Source organism: Bos javanicus, chromosome 23, assembly GCF_032452875.1.
Source record: "Bos javanicus breed banteng chromosome 23, ARS-OSU_banteng_1.0, whole genome shotgun sequence".
In the NCBI taxonomy this organism is placed as follows: domain Eukaryota; kingdom Metazoa; phylum Chordata; class Mammalia; order Artiodactyla; family Bovidae; genus Bos; species Bos javanicus.
The window spans coordinates 9,492,287-9,516,647 of NC_083890.1; the positions used below are offsets into that span (position 1 = coordinate 9,492,287).

The 24,361-nt window shown below is 59.2% G+C and overlaps 2 protein-coding genes across 2 annotated transcripts in view; both read right to left on the reverse strand.

The window, feature by feature from the left end:
• TEAD3 (TEA domain transcription factor 3) lies at positions 1-24,103 on the reverse strand. Its single transcript, XM_061399381.1, has 14 exons — positions 24,035-24,103; positions 22,706-23,390; positions 13,231-13,482; positions 11,326-11,390; positions 6,055-6,117; positions 5,219-5,230; positions 4,527-4,664; positions 4,370-4,419; positions 3,722-3,783; positions 2,628-2,761; positions 2,281-2,454; positions 1,963-2,103; positions 1,706-1,858; positions 1-1,476 (listed from the first exon to the last, which is right to left on the reverse strand). Exons 1-14 carry the CDS (start codon positions 24,101-24,103, stop codon positions 1,363-1,365), a joined length of 2,112 nt encoding a protein of 703 aa, XP_061255365.1. The 3' UTR covers positions 1-1,362.
• The window catches only part of TULP1 (TUB like protein 1), a 15,281-nt gene continuing 14,296 nt past the window's right edge, over positions 23,377-24,361 (reverse strand). Inside the window, exon 15 of the mRNA XM_061397973.1 lies at positions 23,377-24,301. Within this exon, the coding sequence (XP_061253957.1) occupies positions 24,168-24,301 (134 nt within the window). The 3' untranslated portion in view covers positions 23,377-24,167. The remainder of the gene's footprint in view (positions 24,302-24,361) is intronic.

Sequence of the window (24,361 nt, forward strand, 5' to 3'; positions counted from 1 at the left end):
TAGCCCACAAACAAATAACTTTAATTTTTTTTTTTTTCAAGCAGGAGCCGGGCCTTCAGGCCTTCTGCCCCAGCCTTGTGCCACATGTATGATATAACCCATCACAGCTGGATTTTAAAAAATACACAAAAAATATATAATATACATTATAAAACCTAGGTTGGGTTTGGAGGTGGCCTGAGCAATATGCAAACTGTGAGGACCTTCAGGAAGCTCAGGGGCGGCGGAAGGAAGGGGCACAGTACTTCATATGAAACTCATAAATACCCACGGGCGGCGGCTGGAGGTGGAGGGGCCTGGGTGATGGGGAGGCATAACCAGCAGTCCCAGGTCTGGGTACGGGGAGCCGCCGCTCCAGGCCAGAGAGACCGAGGCGGGGAGAACAGAAGAGAACGGCGTCCCCCGAGGGTTCACCACCAGATGCAAGTCTCAGGCAAGAGAAACTGTCAAACCTTTCTACTGCCCGTTCTCCCTGGGCCACGGGTCTTCCCCGGGGGCTGGGACTCCATCTTCGGACCTGACCCTCAAGCCTGTTTTGGAGCCCGGGCCTGCCCCTGGGAACCTTTGCCCACAGGGAGGCTTCTCAGGGCGGGGCTGGGACCAGGCCAGGCAGGGAAGCTTGGATCTGACCAGGAAGCCCCCAGGGCCTGGATTTGCAGGCTGGTAGGGCCCTGGGGTCTGTTTAGACACCCACCCCAGCCACCCTGGCCCTTCAGTGCAGACTCCCTCTGACCCCTGTGGCTGGGCCCCACCCTATGGAGGTAGTGTAAACCTGGGCTTTTAGGGACAGGCTGCCCTGGGGGAGGACTCCCAACTTGCCCACCTCTCCCCCGGGTCCCTCAAGGGAGACACTGAGCCCCACTCTTGCCCTTCAGGGTCTGACGATGGCATGCGGGGGCCTGCCCCAGGCCTGGCACACCACAGGCACACAGAAAGCACGGGCCCTCTCTCTGCCCAACATGACCCCAGCTCGACACTCCCCCATCCGGGGCCTCTGCACTCCGGCTCCTCGCCCACCACAGTCCCCTGAAAGGTCAGCAGCCACGCACCCCTGAGCTGGAAGGTGTCCTCCCAGTCTTTCGAGGCTGGGCAGAGCTGGTGACGGTGGTCGGCGTCCAGCTGAGCTGGGCCCGGCGCTGAGCCCCGCCTCTCTCCTCCTTCAATGAAAGCGCAGAACAGTGGCAGGGAGTGGACGTGCAGGGGTGGCTGGGGAGGCCTCCCGGGTCCTGGGCCTGAGGCCTGGCAGGTGGATGAGTCCCCCATCCTGGACCCCTGGGGTGGGGGGACCAGGCAGGCGTGTGGGAAAGATACTCGTCCTGGATCCTGGTGGTGGTGGCGGTGGTGGTGGGGGCCAAGGGCACCCTAGTCTTTGACGAGTTTGTAGACGTGGTGCTGGGCTCCGTGCTCGCTGGTGGAGACTTCAAAGACGAAAGCAATGACGAGCAGGGTCTCCTGGGAGTCCCGGCTGGTGACCACCTGGGGGTCGGGTAGGAAGAGATGGGAGGTCAGGCAGCCCAGGGCTGGGGTGTGGGGAGGGGTCCTCCTTTCTGGGGCTCAGGCTCCTCCTCTGAGGAATGGGCTTGGGTACCCCTGCTTCAAGGCCCCTGTGCCCTGGTGCCCCCTAACCCCCGTGCCCCCTGTGCCCAGGTGCCCCCTGACCCACCCCATTCCCCCTGTGCCTGGGTGCCCCCCGCCGCCTCCACACCTGCAGGACGGTGAAGTTCTCCAGGACGCTGTTCATCATGTATTTCTCTGGCAGGTGCTTGAGCTTGTGGATAAAGTTGATCATGTACTCACACATGGGCGAGCGGTGGATGCGGTACACAAAGCGCCCGTTTTCCAGCCTGGCATACTCAGTCTGCGGGAGCCGGAGGGGGTGGGCGGGGGGCAGGAGTCACTCGGCCGGCCCACTCCCAGTAGCCGACCCCCCGGCCCCCTCCCTCGCTGTGGCCCCCCACTCACCTCTACCTTCTCCACTACCTGCTTGCCAAAGGAGCACACCTTGGTGGAGACGCTGATGGTCATGCTATCGGCCGAGCTGTACTGGGAGCTGACCCCATAGAAGGCGCCTGGGCCCTCCTGGATGGTGCTGTTGAGGTCGGCCTGGAGGAGAGAGCCGGGTGGCATGAGGTGCTGACCGAGGCCAAGGGAAGCATCCTACCTGGGGACCCATCGCCCGCATGGTACCCACAGGCCCAGGCAGAGAGGGCAGGGGCAGGCCCAGGGGGCACTGTGCCCCTGGCGGGGGCCGTCGGTAACAGAAGAGCAAGGGCAGCTCACCCAGAACTTGACGAGGAAGAAGGCGTTGGGGGGCCCCTTCTCATAGAGCTCCTTCAGGCCACCCTTCTTCTCAGGGAACTTGTCGTATATCTGACGCACATCCACTGCCTCCAGTGGCGGGTCTGAGAAGGCGGGGTTCGTCTGGCCGATGTGCACAAACAGGTGTTTGCTGTACTGTGGGGAGGGCCCAGTACAGGGTCAGGAGAGCACACAAGTGTGCAAGCCCCGGGGCGGGGGGGCAACAGGCTGCACGGAGACAGACTGCCCCCCCCACCACGGTGTCCCAGCCCCACGACCCTGAGCGGCGGCCCCGGACTGCACAGACCCTGCCCCCAACCCCACGGTACCGTGTCAGGGTCTCGCTGCACCTCCATGAAGGCGGAATATTCGAGGAGCCGCAGCCGGGAGGAGGCGATGGTGCGGTCCTGCCACACGGGCACAGAGGCAGCAGCTGAGGGGAGCGGGGCCAGGGGCTCGTAATCTGGGAGGACGAGATGGACCCTCGTCGGCACGGGGTGCTGTGCGGTTACACGCAGAGCCGCCCCCGCCTGCACCCGGCCTGTGTGCAGCGCGGACCCTGCACCCCCGTGTGTTGTGGCCTCAGTAATGTACACCCGTGGATTTTCCCTTGTGTCACTGTTAATGTGTGTCCAAACAGAAAATACAAGGCAAGTGAAAAGGCAGACTTAGAAAACGAACTTACGGTTGCTGCGAGGAAGGGATAATTAGGGATGGGTATGTACACACTGCTATATTTAAAATGGATAAACAAGGACCTATTGTATATAGCACAGGGAACTCTGCTCAACGTTATGTGTCAAACTGGATTGGTGGGGGGCGGTTGGGGGGAGGATGGATACATGTATATGTATGGCAGAGTCCCTTGCTGTTGACCTAAAACGATCACAAGTGTTAGTCGCTCAGTTGTGTCTGACTCTTTGTGACCCCATGGACTGTAGCCCGCTAGGCTCCTCTGTCCGTGGAATTCTCCAGGCAATAATTCTGGGGTGGGTAGCCATTCTACCCCAATACAAATTAAAAAGTTCAAAAATTTAAAATAAAGTGAAAATGGAAAAAGAAAAACTACCCAGAACCCCAATACCTAGAAGAAGTGAAACTCCGTGAAGATTTTGGTGTATTTTCCTAGAAGGAATTATATATATACACACCTATCAGTGTAACACTTTTGGTGGTGTCTACTTGTAACAGAGTTCTGGAAGCAACACTGTAAAAGGTAAGGGGCTTATTCCTGGCCTGTTCCGATCCCCTACAGATGTTACCCACCCCTCCCTCCCAGTATCCATACATGCGCGTGCGCACGCGTGTGTACACACACACACACACTCACTCACTCACTCATTCACTCAGGCCCAGGCTCTCCCGAGCACACGTGCAGGTGCTGAAGGAGGAACGGAGTGGCTGCCTCGAGCGGGGAACTTACTGCTGAGCGTTGGTGGCAGGGGCGGCTGGACAGGGTAGGTTGGCTGTGCAAAGGGCTTGATGCTGCAGACAGGAGCACGGGCTGGTTAGAGAGTCGCCCCCTTCCCCACCTTCCGCCTGACCCAGTCGCATGGGCCTCATTGGGACCCCCGTAGGGAGGAACCCGGGTTCCTGTGCACTTCCCCGAAATGCATGCTGACCAGCTAACTCCCAAGTGTTTTGTTTGCTTCATGTGTTAACTTTTATGAAGTCTGGCTGCATCTCACAACTGATGTGCACATTTAATGTAGCATTTCAAACCCCACCCTGCAGACCTGCTCATTAAACCGAGGGCGTGTCTTAGGAAGAAATTCGTCCTGGAGTTGAAGGAGCTGAGAGTACTTGGCTACCCGACTTGTTGACTGAAAGACTGACTCAGAGATTAACTGAGTGAAAAATAATTGTAAGATGGATGACAAGTGGTTGATGAATAAACAAACACATGAATGAACAGACAGAAGCATCAGCTCTCTGAACTGGTGCTCTCCAACCCTCTATTTTTAATTTAAGATTTTGCTCAGCTGTTGCTGGAATCCAGATGGGAAGGGAAGTGCAGCGCGGCTGACAGGGGAAGGAAGACGGTGGGGGAAGGCCATCTCCCAATACTCACTCCTGAGAGGGTCCAGGCTGCTGTCCCAGGAGAGGGGGGCTGCTCCAAAACTGCAGAGACGGGACAAAGGCCAGGGTCCCTCAGTATCCAGGACTCCCAGCTCACCCACCCTAAAGGCACTCCCTCACCCCAGTCCCACCTGCCAGGACCCCCGTACCCGTGAGGAAGCCGAGAAGACGGCCTGGGGCAGAGGGGAGGGTGGGCTGAACTTGTTCTGCAGGACGCTGGCAGAGACGATCTGGGCAGAGGACATGGACGCCATGCTCTGGAGGGCTTTGTCCTTGGAGACCTGGTCCTGGGGAGGAGAGGAGCCCTGTGAGGCCTCGGCCAGGCCAGAGACAGGATGGCGGCCTGCCTCAGGGGCCCTGTCCCAGGCCCTCGCTCCTACGTGTACATCATCCCTCTGATTACAATCCACAGTAAGAGATACTTTTATTTCATTCCATAACCCAGTATACGTGAAAAATATTTCCTTTTATTTTGCTTGTGTGTCAAACACTCATAGTTTCTATTTCATCAGCAGTTCTCAAAGTCTGGTCCGCGGACCAACGAAACACCAGCATCCCCTGGAAGCTTATTAGAAATCAAATTCTCAGGCCCCACTTCAGACCTAATGACTCTGAAACTCTGAGGGTGAGGCCGAGAAGTCTGGCTCCCTAAGCCTTCCAGGTGATTCTGATACAAGCTAAAGTTTAAGAGCCACTATCATCCATTAAGAAAAAAAAAACAAAACGCTGTTTGCACAGTCTATTACACTGATTTCGCAATCCATACTCTGAAAATTCTGCATAGGTGCTTTCCCACCCACTGCCCTTCCCCCACCCTCAGGGCAGGGGCAGTGCTACTTACCAGGTTCATGGCCTGTGGAAGAGAAGGAGGATGGATTAGATGAGACACAGAGGAGCCCGGATGGGGTGGGGGGTGGAGGGCACGTCATTTCACCGCCCTCCTCTCAGTGCCCGCCTGGCTCTTGGGGTCCTGAGGGGCCCAGGGGAGCTCAGAGGCAGTCGTGGACCTCCCCCCAGCCCCCTGCCACCGGGAGGGAGTCCGTGTCGGCTGAGGGTGCCCCGGAAAGGGCAGGATGAGGGTGGAGGGGCTGGAGATCTAGTTAGGGGACCAAGCTGGGGCCCTTTGGGTCTGTCCACATCCACTGGGGCTGTGCTTCAGGCAGAGGAGCAGGGGCAGGAGGCGTGGTCTGCTGGGCAGCCGTGGGCAGAAAAGAGGTGCAGCTTACCCAGGCTGGGGCCATAAGCCCAGGCTCTGAGATCCTCAGCCACAGGGCCACCAGGATTGAGTGCCCAAGACAAGGAACAGCCATGCCTGCCAGTCCTCCCCACCCCGTGTCTCCTCCCTGCCCACCCGAAGTCCCCATGCAATTAGCAAGCAGCAATTAGGAGGAAGGAGAAAAGGAAAATGGAGGAGAAGAGAGCTGAGCCTCAGTGGCCCCCAGATGGTCTTCCTCTCCCTCGCTGTCGGGTGGGCTGTCCTCCTGGGCTCCTCCTGTCTCCAGGGACCGTGGCCCTGTGCAGCATGAGGCAGCCACTGGGCTTCTTCTGCTTCTCATATTTCTGAGACCCCCATGCTGCCCACCTATAGCTCCACAACCGGTTCCCTCTCCCCGGTTGGGGTCAGAGAGCAGCACCAGGCCCGGGCAAGGCCAGGCCAAGTGGCAGGGGACCCCCTACCTTCAGCTTGGACTGAATCTCCCGAGACTTCCGCCTGGCTAGAACCTGCAAGTGGCTAGAGACCTGTAGAGAGAGAAAGGAAAGAGAAAAAGAGCAGAAAAAACAGGAGAGGCAAGAATAGAGCTTCAGCCAGAAAACAGCCATAGAGGGGCTGGAGAGCCAGCCGAGGCAGAGGCCTGAGCCACGCAGACAGTGGAGGAGGCACCGTGAGTGAGAAGGGGGCTGGAGGCCCTGGTCAGGTGCCTGACATACCTTGATGCCAACCTGGTACTCCCGCACCTTCTTCCGAGCTAGAACCTGTATGTGGCTGGACACCTAGGGGCCGCCCCGTGCCCGGCCAGAGAGGAAAACACAGACAGTGAGGAGGCATAGCTGGGGTGGCCACGGGCAAGGAGCATCCCAGCCCTTATTCCTGGGACCAACTGTAAGTGGGGGGGAACTGTGGGGCCCCTGTGGGCAGACACCCCTTTGCACTGCCAATTCTGCCCTCTTTTGGCCTGTCTTGATCATGAGCCTACTGTGGCTTCCAGGACTACCATGTACAGTTGTACAAGTTGTTCACTGTGTAAGAGCACCTGACCAGTGAGGGCTAAAATCTAGCTCAAGCTCTGTTGGCCAAGCCGTGTGCCCTGATGCAGGGCTGCATCTAAAGCAAAGGAAGAGAGACCCCTGGAATCCAAGATGGCATCAGTCATACCACCAGCTGGAGAAGCTCCTGGATAGCCAAACAGGGGAGCTGCTAAGCTGGATACTGACGCAGGATTTCGCCCCTAAAGGCACTGCTGGAGCATTTCAAGAGTATGACAACAAGTATGTCAATGTGAAGAAAGGAAGCCTTGCCGGACTTTCCACGGTGCTGGAAGCTTACAAGCTTTTCAACTACTGCCATTCTTACAAGGAGTTCAAACACAAGTGGCCACGCAAGTACCACTGAAGAGGGCCCGATGTGAAGGGACACTCTGCATTCCTGACCATGACCTTGGCCTGGCAGCCCTGAATCCTTTCACATCCTAATGGAGAATTAACACCCATTAAAAGATGACTGGTAAAAAACAGAGGAAGAGCATCTTTGTATTCTTCCAAGAACGCCTGACTTCTTCCTCATTGGACCCCTTTTTTTCCCAATTGGCATCTCAGAGGCTAGCCATGGCCATAATGCCTCTGCTGGCCACCAGATTACCCATCAAGGCCAAATCCCTTACAGAAGGTCTCCCCTGAACCTCTGCCTAAGTCCTCCCAAGAAGACCCCAGCTTGCCAGCCTATGGAACTAGGCCTGGTCTCGCTCCTGCTTTGTTCACGAAGCTCCCTTCCCCAGCACGCCTTTCTTCCCCTCGGACTAACACATAGCAGTGTGTACTCTCTCTGTGTACACAGTATTTCCTCTTAATTGCATTTCTTCTCCAGCTCCTCCTTCCTGAAGCCTCCCTCAACTGGCAAAACTGAGCTAGCCACCATCTGGATGTGTGCGCCTTGGGCTTGCACAACACCCGCTTGACATTGTCAAGGATCTGACCCTGAGCCTCAGAGAACTAAACATCTCTGTTTTTTTTCCCCCATGAAACAAGCGGGGAGGAACTCGAGGATCTTCTAAGCTGCTTCACTTTCAGTATCAGCAATTGCTGTTGGCTTGCCTTGCAAATTGTTTTTATCACCACAAAGAAACAGTTTTTCTTTTTAATCATGGATTAAAAGTTACTATGTAAGGGCTGCTGGAAGGCCCCCTGCTATCTGGTGAGGACCCAAATGAGTGCTTCTCATCTCACTGCGCCCACGATTCAGACCTACAGCCAGCAAGATTCTTGATCACTTCACATCATGACAATAATCAGCGTTTACCGAGCACAGCTAGTATTTTTTTTGTTATTAAATGTATTATTTATTTATTTATTTGGTTGCACTTGGTCTTATTTGCAACATGCAGGATCTTTAGTTGTGGCATGTGGGATCTAGTTCCCTGACCAGGGATGGAACCCAGATCAACTGCACTGAGAGCTTGAAGTCTTAGCCACTGGACTACCAGGGAAGTTCCACACAGTCACTGTTGTTCCCGGCACTTTACATGTACCAACTCATCTGAGCTTTACGGCAATGCTAAGAAGTTGGCACTAATATTATTCCCAATTTAATATGATTGGGATGATGTGCCAAAGCACAGAGAGGTTAAGCAACTTATCCAAGGTCACACCGCTGGACCCAAGTGGCCTGACAGCAGAGCCCACTTGGCCACCACCAATAGGCCCTTAGCCCAGGACTTATCTCCAGATGGCCAACTCTGTGACAGCTGAAAGTCACATGGGACTTAACCCTAATGTAATATTAGCTGCGCTTTCAACATGCAGGCATTGTTGTTGTCAGTTAGTCCCTAAGTCGTGTCTGACGTTTTGTGACCCCAGCACTGTAGCCCTCCAGGCTCCTCTGTCCATGGGATTTCCCAGGCAAGAACACTGAAGTGGGTTGCCCCTTCCTTCTCTAGGGGATCTTCCTGACCCAGGGATCAAACCCACGTCTCCTACTTGACAGACAGATTCTTTACCACCGAGCTACCTGGGAAGCCCACGAAGGCACTGCACTTGCTATTAACTGCTGGGGGGGTGGTGGTTTAGTCGCTAAGTCATGTCCGACTCTCGTGATCCTGTGGACTGTAGCCTGTCAGGCTCCTCTGTCCATGGGATTCTCTAGGCAAGAATATTGGAATGGGTTGCCATTTCCTTCTCCAAGGGATCTTCCCAACCCAGGAATTGAACCCAGGTCTCCTGCCCTACAGGCAGATGATTTACCAACTGAGCTATGAGGGAAGCCCATTAATTGGTCTAAGTAGCTATAAAAAATAAATTTAAAAACTGCATTTTTTTTTCAGCTAAAAGTAAAATGAAAACCACCAAAAAACCTTGCATTGCTCTTTGTGACACATAAAGACACACCTTATTCTCACAACCATAGGTTGGGTCCCTCTTTGAGGAGATATCAGACATCAAAGCTCTAATAATAAAGTAAGAGGAGTGTCACCCGTGCAAAATGACAAAAGCCAGAGGTTTTTAAAATCCTGAGCTTACCAACAGCTAGTATGTAAAATGTCATTGTACAGCCAGCCTTCTTGGGATATCTGGCCAGGAGCAGGTGTGATGCTGGACCCAGAATTCAGGGGATCTGCCACCCTCCCTGGGTCTCATTTAAAGATGCCTGGGCCCCTTCCCACTCTGACCAACAGGTTCCTATAAACACGTCTTTTGGGTGAAGCAGGACACACCTGCCCAAGACAGTCCCCTCTTCCTGTGCCTGGGATGGTGGTCTATAATGACTATAATGGGATTTCCCTGGTGGCTCAGATGGTTAAGCATCTGTCTACAATGTGGGAGACCTGGGTTCAATTCCTGGGTCGGGAAGTTCCCTGGAGAAGGAAATGGCAATCCACTCCAGTACTATTGCCTGGAAAATCCCACGGACAGAGGAGCCTGGTAGGCTACAGTCCATGGGGTCGCAAAGAGTTGGACACAACTGAGCAATCTTCACTGTAATCCTTCACCGTAATGACTATAATACTAATAGCAATAGAAGTGGCAAATTCTTACACAAATACACTCTGTTTTACATTTAAGCTAACTGAACAGCTGAGGACAGAGGCTGGGAGGTGAGGCATCCCCTGCCCGCAGGTAGAGGAGCAAGTATTTGAAGCCGGGGGCTGAACAGCTAGTATTCCTCCCATGGCCCCAGGCTTCAGGGAACTGGGCCCTGTCTGTCCGGTTCTTGGCGGGATCCCTAGTGCCGGGAGAACACAGTAGTAGCTTCAACGATTTGCTAAATGAATAAATGCTGTACGGTCTGAGCTGGCCCAGGGACTTCCGTGGTGGTCCAGCGGCTAAGACAGCGAGCTCCCAATGCAGGGAGCCCCGGGTTCAAACCCTGTTCAGGGAACTAGATCCTGTGTGCCACAAGGAAGACCTGGTGCAGCCAAGTAAAACGAAATAAATAAGAAACTAACAACAACGACGACCATGCGCGGGCCCAGGCAGAGTGACTAATAAAGGCCTGAACAATGAGGGAGCAATTTCCACACTGGGTGAGTGGACCCAGAACCTTCCTTGGAGACAGGGGGGATCTCGGGGGTGGGTGGCAAGGCCCAAATCCCACCCAGAGAAGGAGGTTCGGGCGGTGCTGACCTCGGTTCTCCAGGTGCCTGACTCCAGCCTGCCTCTCTCACCCCACGTGCAACCCACCCTAAAGGGCTCCGTTCAGGTTTCCTCCCTGGACTGGAAGCCTAGATGACGAGCTCCCAGATCGCCAGTTTCTTCCGTGTCCACCATCGCTACCCACGGTCACTGCCCAGGCCGCGGCTGACCTAGGTCCCTGCCTCCGCCTGGCCCTCCCTATGCACTGCCTTGGGTGTTCGGGGCAGACAGGCCTTAACAGCTGCCACTCCCTGATCTAGTCCCTTCCAGGCCCCCAGCTGCCCCCAGGGAAACCTGGCCCTCAGGCGCCAGCTCAATCTCTCCACCCCTCCCTCCACACACCACACCAACTGAAATCTCTTTTCCTGTCCAGTGGATCCAACCTGCCAAGCAACCTTAGGAAGTTACTTAACTTTCCTGCACCTTGGTCTCCTCACCTGTAAGAGGGAGATAATTACTGTACCCACTTCACAAGGCTGCTATGAGGACTAAATACATGAACACAAAGTCAACTCTGGAGGCGTTAACAATTATTTTTTGTACAGCCAACTTCCTCGGCCTGGAAGAATCATCTCCCTTTCCTCCTGCCTGCCTAAATCTGTTCCTTCCTAAAAAAAAGTCATCTTGAGCATCGTCTCCTCCAGGAAGCCTTCCCAGCCCTTCCTCCTCCCTTCCCCTGGCTGGTCAGGGTTAGATGCTTGTCCGATAGCGCACACTCCAATCTCAGCCATGCCGCCCTCCTCTGCACTCATCTGTCCAACCGTCCGTCTCCCTGCCTGGTCAGTGAGCCACTCGGGGCAGGGACACACAGCTGCCACAGTTGCCCAGCGATCTGTGGTCACTGAACCAAAGATCCGGGGGAGGGGGGCAGTCACAAAGGACAGCGGCGACTTCCCTGGAGGCCCAGTGGAGGAGGAGACTCCTCGCTCCCAATGCGGGTGGCTAAGGTTTGATCCCAGGTCGGGGAACCAGGGCTGAGTAATGGGGCGAATCCAAGGAAGTGGGCAGGGAAGTGGGCTAGCTCGGCTGGGAAGGGGCTGAAGGAGGCAGGGAAGAGGGTGTCTTTTGGGGTGGGGGGTGTGCACAGTATAAATCATCTCTTACCTGTTTTCTCGTCCTAGTCTTTCCCGTCCTCAATTTAATATAGCGTGCGATCAACTCATTTCGACCTAGATTGGGATAAGAGGAAAATGGGAAGTGGGCAAAGAGGAGAGCCCCTCCCCAGCTGGAAACCACACCACGCCTGTTCCCCCATCTCTGTCTCAATTCCAAACCACCCCCCTCTCTGCCCCCCAAGGGGCACAAGCAGGGCAGCTGAAGGGGAAGTCCCAGGGCTCCCCTATGGCCTCCAGGACCTGGGGGGGCTGCTCATTGGGGGAGGGGTTGCAGAGCAGGAGGTGGAACAATGTCAGGCGGCCTGACGGGCTTTCCCTGCGAGACAGACAGGGGCAGGTGCGGCCGAAGGGCGGCAGGACAGCTGGGCCCCCCACTCCCAGCCCCGGGCAGGGCTTCCTTCCCCCTTGTGTTGTCAATGAGGGTGTGTGTGTGACGTCTCTTCCTGGGCACACATCCCTGTGTGTCTGTGAGAATTCTGGGCCCTGGGTCCCTGTCCTTCTCTGGTGAAACAGGCAGGAAGGACCGGACGGTCCCCAGCACGCCTCCTACACCAACAGCCTGGGTCAAGAGGTGTCACTGAGCGCATCACCATGTCCTTGAGCCTGTCACCCCCAAGTCACTGGTTCCCAGTGTCTGTTCCACCCTGTGAGAGCGGGCTCAGCCCGGCAGCCTTGGATGGGGGGGCTCTGCTCTGCACCCCAGACCCTCGGGGGACCCAGAGGCTGGCCAGTGTCCGAGGGCTTGGCCCTGTGAAGCGAGGGGTGGTGCTTGGGACACACGGTGCAGTGTATGTCAGCATCCTGGGGGCACACCCCTTACCCCCAACTCCAGGCCCCTGCCCCCCAACTCCACAGCCTCCGCAGAAGGGCCACATTCTCCAAATTCCTCTTCCATGACAGAACCAGGCCCACTGCCCCTCCCTTCCTGCCTGCCCCCTCCACCCCACTCCCTCCACCCTGTCTAAAAATACCCTGCGGGGCTGCCCCGGCCATCTGGGAGGTGGTGGTGGGGGCAGGTGGCCCCCATCCCGGGGAAGGCACCCGGGAACACCTGCCTGCCCCACGAGTGGGCCCGGGCTGGCGGTGGGCGTGTGCCCGTGGGAGGAGAAGGGGACCCAGGCAGCCCAGCTGTCTCACTTCTGCTCCCCCCACGGCGCTGCACACCGGGCGCGGACGGGCTGACGGCCTGCCCCACTCCAGAGAGCTGGAGGATGCTGGCAAGGAGCCAGGAGCAGAAGGGTTGAGTTATCCCAAAAATGCAGCCCTGGGAGAGCCCTCTGAGGAAGGAACGGGGTGGGGGGGACACTCCCTTCTGGAGGCAGGAGGTGGGCCAGGTGGCAGAGGGAGGCAAGCAGGAGGCCTGGGAGGAGGTGAGACCCTCTTCCCCACACGGGCCCTTCCCAGAGCAGGCCTCTCACCACCCTGCAGTCCCCCTCCCCGACCCCCCCCATGATGGGGGGAACCCCTGCTCTGCACTGGGATCCCACCCCAGGCCTCAGCCCTCGGGGGGCTCCCCGACGTCCTCCTAGGAGAGGGACCTGTGTTCAGGTCCAGACCAGAACACACCGAACTGACCCAGTTTCTGGGGCCCACTGAGTCACCTCGAAACCTCCAGGCCAGCAGGGGCGAGGAGAGGAGGGGCAGCCAGGGGGTGTCGCGTGTGGGTTGCACTCTGGTGGAGGGGGCAAGCCTGGCCTGTTTGTGAGGAGGATCCAGACACACAGGCTTGCACGCCCAGACTCGCCCGCCCGCCCGCCCGCCCTAGGAGGGCTGGAGGCCCCGCAAGGACTTCGCCAAACCGGTTGGGTGAGGGGGCAGAGAGCAGGGGGAGGGGCGGGGAGGGCCAGGCGCCTCCCCAAGTCCGGCCCAGGGTCCCCTGCCTCCCCGCACGCACCATACATCTTGCCCTCGTCCGACAGGATGATCTTGCGGCGGCCACAGGGCGGGTAGATGGCCAGGGCCTCCTGGAAGCTCTGCTCAATGTCCGGGCTCCACACGCCCTCTGCATCGTTGTCCAGCCCCTTGTCCAGGCCCTCGGGCCCATCCTCCCGGGCCTCCCCGGGGCTGCTGCTGGCATTCCAGCTGTTGGACGCTATTGTGCTGGTTGCTCTGGGCTCTGGGCCTGAGCCCACTGGGCAGCCTGAACCTGGGGGGCAGAAGCAGAGGGGTTAGGTAGCACAGGGCCCTTCCAGACAACAGCAATCTCCCACCCCGGGGCCGGGCCAGTGCTCCAGGGTTGGGTGGTTTAGTCAGTGTGACCTTGGGTGAGTGACTCCACCTCTCTGAGCCTTATTAAAAGGAAGGAAGGGTCTCCCTGAGATTGTGAGGGTTAAAATGAAATGAGATTCTTTCATTAACACTCAAGACATGGTACTAGTGGAGATCAAGAGCAACACAAAATGCCTTATACCTGCACAGCGCTTTTGTGAGGAAAAAGTACTTTCAGAGAAGGAAATGGCAACCCACTCCAGTACTCTTGCTTGGAAAATCCTATAGACACAGGAGCCTGGTGGGCTTACGGTCTATGGGGTCGCAAGAGTCGGACACAACTTAGCGACTAAACCACCGCCACCTGCACTTTCATATTCATTCAACCCTCAAAACTAAGGTGGCGTTGGGGGGGTTGGCGGGGGGGTGGCAAGGAGTGATGCCCATTATGCAGATGAGGAAAACAGGCTCACAAGACCATGCAGCTGCCAAAGGCACCATGACGAGGAAGAGAGGAGGACCACACGGGCAGGGCCAAGGATCTCTGCGGCTCTCAAAAGGGCTCCTTGCCTCTAGCCTTGACTCTCCTCCTCGCCATCAGGAGTCCTGATCAGGGACCCCCACCCGTGGGCTTCCCTGGTAGCTCAGACGGTAAAGAAGCTGCCTGCAATGTCGGAGACCCAGGTTCGATCCCTGGGTTGGCAAGATCCCCTGGAGAAGGGCATGGCAACCCACTCCAGTATTCTTGCCTAGAGAATTCCACGGACAGAGGAGCCTGGCAGGCTATACAGTCCATGGGGTCGCAAGAGTCGGACACGACCGAGCAACTAACACTTCACCCCTTATTCTCCCCCAGTATCAACCCAACCCTGCCAAGGACCTGCCATAAGATGAGGGTTCCTGATTCAGGGAGGGTATGGTTTTGCTTTCCTCAAAAGCTAACTCATGAGAACCCTGCCAAGGAACCTAATCTCAGGGCAGGAACTGCCCTAGGAATCCTGGAGAATGGAGCGACGCTGGGGGGTAAGGGAGCAGCTGAGAAGGTACTGGGCTGACAGCCTTGCTCAACCCCACCCGTTCCTCCATCCCACTTCCTGTTCCCGCACCTCCCGGCCCCACAGCAGCCCATAAACCACCCACACACCCGCCCCTGCCCTGGCCCACATGGTGGAAGGGCCAGGGCTCTATAAACTCTGAGTTCCCTGCACACGCCGAGCTGGGTTATTAAAGCAGACCACACCCAGACAGTCCCCCAACACACACAGCCCTTCGGCTCACCCCCGGCCCACTTCAGCCTTAGAACTGCACGTCCAGGGCTTTCTCAGGGTCCAGGGAGCTGCAGAGCCCCAGATGGCTAGACTCTGGTATGTGCTCTGGGCTGAACAGAGAGAAGGGAGCCAGGTGGGAGACCCCCACAGAAGCCAGGGAAGAGAATTCTTTCCCTTCAAACAAGAATTCCAGGTCCTGCCAAATGGGTGGGGTTCTCCCTTTGGGGACCACCTATTTACTCTGGAAGGCGTGACGGTGGCTGCTGGCAGCCTGGGAGGGCCTGGCGGGGGCTGCTGCCTGAATGTCAGGTGGACACAGAGTTTACACTTCACGTCACTACAAACAACAGCACCTGCATATGGCAGGCACTAGTCTAGGACTTGACACACACTGACTCACTTCATCCTCACCGTCACCCATGAGGTGGCTACTATTATTATTTCCACTTTTCCGATGAGACAACCAAGGAACAGAGAGGTTAGGCAATCTGCCCAAGGACACGCAGCTAGTGCGTACTAAAGCTGGGTTCTGAACACAGGCAATCTAACTTCGGTCTCTTAACCAAGATGAGAAGTCCCACCATCTGCAGACAGAAAGGAGACCCAGCTGTCACGGCAACCATCCTCAGTCTACCTAGTGGGGTCTGGGCCACGGGATCTCCTCAACCCAGGTGGCTGGAGCAACTTCAAGGACCCCCAGGTTACTGCCATAACCCTCCCTTGGAAGGCCTTCAGGACACACCAGAGGGCAGCCATGGAGAGAGGAAGCCGTGCTCCTGACGGGTCTCAAGGGCCACACTTCTCTATTCAGCCCAGGAACTGCATCCCCACCTCCATCCCCTCCTCAACCCCTTGAGACCAAGTCTATGTAATAAAGCGGGGAGGGCAATGCAGGGTGGGGGGATCACAGCGGCTCCTGTACTGGGGTAGTTGGGATGCAAAGCCTCCCCCAGGTCTGACAGTGCCACAGATGAGTGGGCTCTAGAGGGGAGGCAGATGAGGGATTACGATGAGCTAAGACCCCTCCCAACAGATTCCTCAGCCCATTTCCCCCCAAATCCTTCCCTGAGGCCTCCCTCAGAGCAGCAGGGGCCCGGCGCATGGGGGGCCCTGCCAGCCCCAGACTTTCCAAAGCCACTTTCCTGCCTCCCCCAAGTCTCTGCCCGCCTCCCCTCACCCAGGCGGCGGGGGGCCCCCCCTTCTCAGGGTGATGTCAGCCCCGCCCCGCCCCCCGCAGGAGCACTGTGGCCAAATATGGCGAACACAGCAGTGCTTGGGAGCTGGGACAGACTGGGGGGGGTGGGGCGGCGGCCCCTGGCTGGGACTGCTGGCAGCTGGCGAGGGGGAGGGGAGCCCCGGGGGGGCGGCCGCAAGGACAAGTCAAGGAGAGAAGCGGGACCACCGTCCCTTCCACTGGCTCACAGGCTACATGCAAGACCCACTTTCCAGGCACACTCCTGGGGGCCCGCAGGTAACTCCCCACCCCACACAGCCATGCCCAGGAGCACCATGTGTGCAGGTTATGCTGCTGTGTGGGTGCCCAGATTGACACCCAGTGAGAATATCTGCACCGCCCCACCAGAACGAGGAACACCCGGGGCACTGGCAGGTGGGCAGTGGCGCCTGGCTGGGGGCTGAACTAGGGTCTCTGTCCTACCATGTCACTCAGGAGGGGGTCAGTGTGGAGAGCCTGGATAGCCGCTCTGGCCTTCCCAGAGTTACTGCCCTGGGGCGAGGACAGAGAGTGGTCCCCCCTCCTTCTCTTAGACTCCAAACCACTGGGACTCAGCCTGCGGGGAGGGAGGAGGCTACGGGCTCCCCTCAGCCAGCTGCAGGACTGGACTGAGGCCAATCCTGAGGCCAGTGGTGAAGGGGGCTGACCCCAGGGATGCTAGCCCCCACTCAGCTTAGGGTTTGATCTGCCCTTTCCATGGCGGGGTTCACAGGGGTGGCAGCCCCCAGCCACTCACTGTCGCTGGCCCAGGTGTGCAGAGCCTCTGCGTTGCTCTCAAGACAGGTGGGAGAAGGGGGAGAAAGACCCAGGTGAGGGGCAAAGAGGTGGAGGGATGGGGGGTGCAGGATGGGGGAGAGTCTGGGAGTGGGTGAAGAGAAGACAGCCAAGAAAACTGACAAAAGAGAGGAGACGGTCAGAGAGTGAGAGACCCAGAGAGGGAAAGTTGGAGTGAGAACAGGAGGGAGAGAGTGAGATCCGGAGAGAGACTGACAGACGGAACAGGTAGACTGCTGGAGAGAGTGGGCTCCACGGACACTGCGGGGAGGGGGCAAGGGACCCTGACCAACAGAGACACAGAAAGACAGAGGCCAAGATGGAGAAGACAGGAGGCCCAGCTGAAAGGGGCCAATCAATAAACCAAGACATGGTCAGGCTGTGCGAAAACGGAAAACCAGAAGGTGGGGGGAGAGAGAAAGAGACGGATGGAGTCAAGGACAGAAAGACCCCGAGCCCCGAGCAGACCAAAGGGGAAGGGAGGAGTGACGGGGAGCCATCGCTGGGGCTGGGGCCGCATCCAGGGCGACAGCCCCTCCTGGCCCACCGCTCCCCACCCCTCCTCTCAGAGGACCTCCCTCTCCGCGTTCCTGCAGGGCCTGCGGGCCTCTGTGCTCTCATATGGCCTTTACCTTCGATCTGACCAGTCACACCTGCTTCCCCTTCTCCCAGGGCCTTGGGAGGTCAGAAGATGCCTCTGGGTGGTGGCCAGGTGGGAGATAGGAGGCTAGGCGAGCAGGCTTCGGGGCCCTGAGGGAGATAAGGGGTACTCTGCAGCCCACTCCCCTCCCTGGGGCCAGACCTGCTGGAATAACTGGCTGGACAGCTCCAGAGGTGGAAGCCAGGGCGGCCACAGAGGACCTAAACACCCACCCCAGCCCCTCCCACCCCACCAACTCCAAACCACCCGCCCTCTACTGCCTTTCAAGTGGGGGCAGGGACAGACTTGAAGCTTGGGCCTCCCCAGAGCCTGGGCCTCGTGGGAGATGCAAGCCAGGCCAGTCCAGGCAGGTGTCAGCAATCCCCCCCACTCTCCCCAGGTAGCGGCCCCACCAAGGAGGCGACTGAACCGCTGTCTGCACTGGGGGTAGAGGCAGCAGCTGTCCGCTCCTGCAGAAACTCAGCCCCCAAAATGCTCTCATGCTGAGTGAGAACCTCACTCAAAGGGTGGGAAGATCAGGAAATCAGCAGTTTCATCCCGAATGCCCTGCCTCCAGACCAGGGCAGGGCAGGGCAAGGCTGACCGGCCGGCGGGTTGAGGATGGGGCCGGCAGTGGAGGAAGGCTCGGGGAGCCTCCCTGCCCCCATCCGTCTTTCCCTCCTTCCTCCCCACCCACCCCCACCGCGGGGCCAGCTGTTCTCCAGCTGCCAGAGGCTCCCACCCTAGAAGTAGCTGTGCTGTGCTGGGACAGGGAGCGTAGGGCGGGTGGGATGCGGATGGTGTCCGCCGCCCCCACCTCCAGCCCAAGGACCCCACACCCCCCCTCAGGGATCCTGCCAAGTGACCACGCCCTGCCAGGCTAGGGAGGGAGTACCCGCCTCCCTAGAGCTGGGCTGAGATTTTTACAGGAGGAAGCAATTTGCAGAGCCCACTAGGAGGGAGGTGAAGGGGGCTCCCCCGCTGCCCAGCTTATTAATGTGCTTCCAATTTGGGAATCCAGCCTCTGCACCCACCCACCCCCTCTCCTAGGGCACAGGCTTCTCAGGGAGTCGAGGGGGCAGGGAAGCCCCTGTAGGCTTCTCTCTCCAAGGCTCCCCCTCACTGTCTCCCCCCTCCAGCAGTGTAGGAGGGAGGGAAGGGGCTCGGAGCCCTCAAACCTCCTGCAGAGAGAAGGGGCCCACTTCCCAGACTTCACCCCCAACTCCGAGCCGCTGTCCAGCCTCTTCATCCCGACTCAGTCCAGGAAGGCCAGGGATCCAGGCTGGAGAAGGCGGGGGTGCAGTAAAGGGGTGACTCTGGGTTTCGCAGTTCTCACTGTGTCAGAGGGACTCTGGGTCACCCACCGAGATGTGACCCATCCCTCAGTTGGTTGTTGCCTCCTCGGGAAAGTCACACTGTCAATGTTATGTATAAACACAGAAGCTTGCCCTGGGCCCCTCCTCTCTCTCAAACATACACACTCCTGTTCACAGCCACTGTCCCGCACAGCCACTGTCACCTGCATCTCTCATTTCTTTCCTTTTAAAAAAACATTTTTTGGGGGGGCTACATGCAGCCCTACCAGGGATCAAACTTGCACCCCCTGCAGTGGAAGCACCAAAGTCTTAACTCCTGGACCACCAGGGCAGTCCCTTGATTTTTTTTTAAATGGTGATAAAATATACACGATAAAAAAAAATACCTTTTTAAAGTGCACAATTCAGCAGCATTAATTACATCCTTTGTTTCTAACAGGTTTTTTTTGTGATCTGCCACAATCACGGGGTCATGGGCCCTCAAATTCAACACACACGGCATCCCACGCCATATATGCCACAGCCCTGAAGGGTGTCACCCCCACGGCCCCACTATCTCAAACCACCACAGATGTGACCGCCCACAGGGTCAGTCTCACCCCGCAAGCGGCACCGACCCTCGGCATGTGGGCTTTCTTTCTCCGTCTCACCCACACACCTGATTTCACGCTCAGCCATGGCCACGGCTTCTCAGCACTCGCATGCTGCACTAGGTAGAGTCCATCACGTCACAATGGCGTCTCAGCGTGTTATACGTGAGCACACCCGGCCCAGTGTGCCTCATTCTGCCTTGGACACACACAGCATCACACGGTCGCACTGGCCCTCACAGGTGGCGCATCGGCATCCCAGCCAGTCAGTGCAGGACAGGGATGTGAGCTCACACCACTGGTCAAGCAGACGGGTTCTTTCATAAACCCACCCCGTGTGATGGCCCCTCACACACACAGAGGTGCCCTACACACACACACGCACGCATGCAGCATCAGTCACACACTGAGAACGTCACAGCGTCTCTCACATGCATGTTACAAAGTCACAATGTCGCATACAGTTCCGTCCTGTGAAGTCACACACATGAACTTGTTTCACCCCAGTTCCCCTCACATGCACCACCCCTACGGTGTCACCCACAGAGGGTCCCTCTCGGCCTCACACACACACACACAGGTCCAGCAGCACACACAGTTGCACTCCCGCTTCCCTCTATCACTTCCGGTCCTGTGGGCCTGGCAGGGAGCACAGGAAGCAATCAGCACTCTAGGAAACCTCAGGGGCTGAGGCTTTGCGGATTCACAGAGGGACAGGGTTCTCTGGGCCCCTGCGCCTGTGGGTCCCAGCCTCCTGCGGGACCCTGAGCAGACAGGCAGAGCCCCGAGGGGCAGTGCCTCTCCGGCAGACCACCCTAGGCTGGCACAACACTGCGGGAAGGGGAGGATGGGGCTAGGCCACAGGGACAGGGCCAAGTGTGATCAGCTGGTCTCCACCCCAGCTCTGAGCAGAGAAGCTCCCGCCATGACCCCAGGGGTCCACGGAGACCTGGATCCTCAACACTACCCCTTGAACCCCACATGGGAAGCAGAGGCTGGGACCTCCCGGCCACCTCCATGGAGAGCTGCAGTCTTGGGAGCCCTCTTTCTTGGCTCCTTGGGGCCTGGCACCACCAGCTCCCCCCGCCAACCCGAACGGTCCTCTCTGTGAGCCGGACCCCTTGGCTCCTCTCCCTTCCTGAGCGAAGAGATGGATAGGACTGGGAGTTTTTGCTCCCTTCCAGCTTCCACCCTGAGCCCTCAGAGGGGTCTGGGAGAGGGCTGGCCATCCAGGTGGCCTCTGAACACCATTCATTGCCAGACCCCACAGCCAGTTCCCAGGGCTGTTCTCTGACTCCACCTGGCCCCCCTGGCCCTCCTGATGGCTGCTGCCTTAACCTTCTCAGCCCCTCTCACTGGCTTCGCTGTCTTCAGTCAACCCCCAATCAGCCCTGTTTCTTCCTTAGACCCACTTTGATCACCCACTCACCTCTCCAGATCCCACCAGGTTCAGTTTCCATGATGGGAAGGCCAACTGACCAGGAACCAAAAAGAGACTTGGAGAAGCTCAGAGAAAAGGGACCAGAGAAGTCCTGGATTCCAAGCAGGGAAACTGAGGCCCACCGCCGAGCTGGGGCCAGATCTCTTAAGTTCTTGGCCTCCTCTGTTTGAGATGTCTCCTTTTCATTTTAATATTTCCCCAGCTGTTCAGAATGTGCCAAGATCTGCAAACCTGAGGGTGAATGTGGGAGCAGAGCCCAGGACACACACATACACACAGCTCTGACCTGGGCATCACTGACCATCCTACTCAGCCAAATGCACTAATTAGCATTAATTACTGTTCCCTCCCTGGGGGGCGGGGAGTGATGGTAGAGGAAGGCCCATGAGGTTGAGACTCCCATTGGATCCCAGCCTCTCTCTGAGGAGGGGGCATTTGGGGTCCCATGAGTCCCCCCTCATCATATACCCTAGTCCTAGAAAAGACATCTGTCCATCGCCTGCTCACAGGGTGAGCAGGGATCCAGGAAGACCCCAGAACCATGGTCTGTGGTGGCAACTCTATGGGGAAAAAGAGCTGCCAGAATCTGGGTGGGAGGAAGACCTCATTTCTCACCAAAACTAACTTTTGGCAACTTCAGATTTCCCTCCTTGCCCCAGGCTGCCCCCAGCATTCTGGCCAACGAGGTGTCCTGGCCCCCCTGCTCTGGGGCTGCAGGAGGTGGGATACACAGAGCCGCCCTGGGCACCAGCCCCTCTGAGCTGTGTCCAGCCCCCACCCCCACCCCCTGCTCTACTCGGCTACAAGTTCAGGCCTGACCTGGTTCTGCCTCTACCTGGAGAGAGAAAAGACACAGAGGGAGCTGTGAGGGACGGCTTCCCTCCCCTGAGAAGCTCTACCCCAAGGCCTCAATCCCCCTTGTTCACAGAAAAAAAAAAAAAAATCTCGCAGCCCTGGATGAGGGCCCCTCTCCCGGAAAGGTGACACGGTGGGGTCTGGTCTCAATGACACTGCCCCAGGGCCCCGCTAGGCTGGAAAACAGAGGCAGACAGGCGCTCCCAGCTCTCCTTCCCCAGGCAGGAGTAGAGGGCATGACAGACAATGGTGGGGGTGGTGAGTGTGTGGTGGGGCTTAGGGTTAGAGGAGACAAGCCGCCTTCAAGTCCTCTAAAGTCTAAACACGGGCTCTGACGAAGTGTGTGGCCAAGACAAGGCCCCAAATCCAGTCCCCTTCGGAACCAGGCTCACAGAGCTCAGGGCTGGAACTCTGAAACTTCCACCCCGACGCCGGCGGCAGAAATGAAGGCAACTTAAGCCCCTGCCCCATCAGGGGGCACACGCCCGGGGTCGTGAAGCTTGGCTGCCAGAGACCGTCCACAGTCCGGCGCGGCTGCGGGCACCGCGCGCGGGAGCCAGCCTGGGCGCCCGGAGGCCCGGCCCGAGGCCTGCGTGGAGCTGGGGCCGGGCGGGCTCCGAGAGAGCGCCAGCCGGGAGTCCAAAGGGCGGCGGGGCCCGGGGCTGGGCGCTGCGGGGACGAGCTCCCCGGTGGCAGGCCCCCCCAACCCCAGACTGTGCGGGCCCCCGAACCCCGACCTCGACACCCCCAAATGCGGACGTCTGGACAGGCGCTGGCACCGGGGCCAGGCTCGCGGCTCCCCGACCTCCCCCCGAACAACTCGTCCGGGTCGCGGGGGGTTGGTGGGAGGGTGGGCGGGGCTTCCCGGAGAGCTTCTCCCCCTTTCCTCTAAACTTCCCGGCACCCAGATCCGGGGCTCAGGCTCAGGCTGGACAATGGCTCTGGGAACCAGCCCCCCCTTGACTGCTCCCCACCCCCCAAAGCACCGACCAACCACACCACCTCTCCCAGCGGGGCCTCCTCCCGGCGTCCGCCCGGCTTACCTGGTCCGATCTCGCGGGGGCGCTCCGGCCGGGCGGCTCCGCCGGGCCCGAGGGAGCGAAGAGGGGGGCCGGGGGAGGGGGGTCGTGGGGAGGGGGCTGACCGGAATGTGCGGAATGAGCCGGGCCGGAGCGGGAGGCGCCGGGCGCGGAGGAGGGAGCGAGCCGCACGGAAAGTTTGTGTTGAGGAGCCGGGGCTGGGGGTGGGGGCTGCGGGGAAGGAGGGGGCGGGGCGCGGAGCGGGGCGGGCACCGGCCGCGAGGGGCGGGGCCGCGCGGGGCCGCCCCCCGCCGGCGACCGGGCCGCCCACCCCGGGGCTCCGGGACCCCCGCGGCAGCCCGCCCGGCCTCTCCGCGCCCGGGCGCCTCGCTCCTCGCCCGCCCGGAGCGGCGCTCCTAACCTGCCTGGAACGCCGGGCGCTACGCCCCCACCTCCCCGGTTCCCCGCCGGAATCTGGGGCTCCGGCCTGGGCGGGGCCGGGGGCGGAGCTCCCGCCTCGAGGGCAGGACTCCCGTCGGGGCCCTGGCGCGGGTGCCGCGTCACTAGGAGCCCGGCGGAGCCTCGGGGCGCACGGGCCTCGGGGCTCCTCACTCTCCACCCCCCCAGTCCCGAGCGGCCGAGGCGGAGCGTCCTCTCCGGCCCGGGGGCCCGCACCCCCGACTCCCGGGGCCCCAGAACCGGTCCCGCCCTAGAGGCTGCGCCCGCCCTGCCCGAACCCGGTTTGTCTGGTTCTCCCCGAGAGGCTTGTTTCTCGAATTTCTCCCTTTCCCCCTCTTCCTGGACCTCCGGGGCCCTCCCTCTCGTCCCGGCTCCCCGGGGGCCCCCGCAGGGGGCGTCTCGACACCGCGAGCCCGCCGAGTTTCGGTAGGACCCGCGATGGGCGCGTGGGAGGGGACGCGGGAGCGCCTCGGGGCCCGAGCGGGACGGGGGTGGGGGAACGGAGGCCTCCAGCCCGCCCCCCGGACCCCTCCCGCCGCCTCGTTCTCCGCACGCGCTGAAGAACCGCTGCCCGTCCTGGCCTAGGAAGCGGCTTTATTGGGGGTGTGGGTACCGGCTCTCCGTCCCCCATCACCTGCCCCCTCCTCTGAGCCCCCGCCGGCTCCTCCGAGCCCTAGTACAGTCCCAGAGGGGGTTAAAACAACACTGACTACTGCTCCTGGACAGGAAGTGACTGGGGCGCGGGGCGGGGGTGGTGTTGGTGAAGCGGCGCAGCCTAGCTCCGCGACCAGATGTGCAGCTCCAACTCCAGATGTTCTTCATCTCCGTCCGAACCGCCGTCTGAGCTCCTCCCCCCACCCCACCGTGCCAGGCTGGGCAGTGAATGAAGGTCACCCGGAGACGGTGAGGGGTCAGCCCCCCAAGGAAGAAGTCTTCATCGAGAGGCTCTGGTGAAGGGACCATGTAAGCCTCCAACGTGAATCCTTTTCCCAGCCCTGGCGGGCGGGCGCTGGGGATATCACTAGGATCACTCGCAGGCCAGCTTCCCGTCGAAACTGGAGAGGGCGATGGCGAACGCCTGCAGGGCGCACAGCGGGTACCGGTAGTCTAGGGTGAAGGCGTCCTCGGCCACGCGGCCAAACTGCAGCACGATGTAGTCGGCTATGGACACAGACACGGGTGGGGGCGGCCTGAGACCTCGCGGGCTCTGTCCTGGCAGAC

Coding starts and splice junctions, on each gene's coding strand:
- TEAD3 (XM_061399381.1), bottom strand. CDS start 24,103: ATGGTCCCTTCACCAGAGCCTCTCGATGAAGACTTCTTCCTTGGGGGG. Junction 11,391..13,230: donor GGACGAGGGCAAGATGTATG/GTGCGTGCGGGG, acceptor ATCCCAATCTAG/GTCGAAATGAGTTGATCGCA. Junction 1,859..1,962: donor AGGTAGTGGAGAAGGTAGAG/GTGAGTGGGGGG, acceptor CGGCTCCCGCAG/ACTGAGTATGCCAGGCTGGA.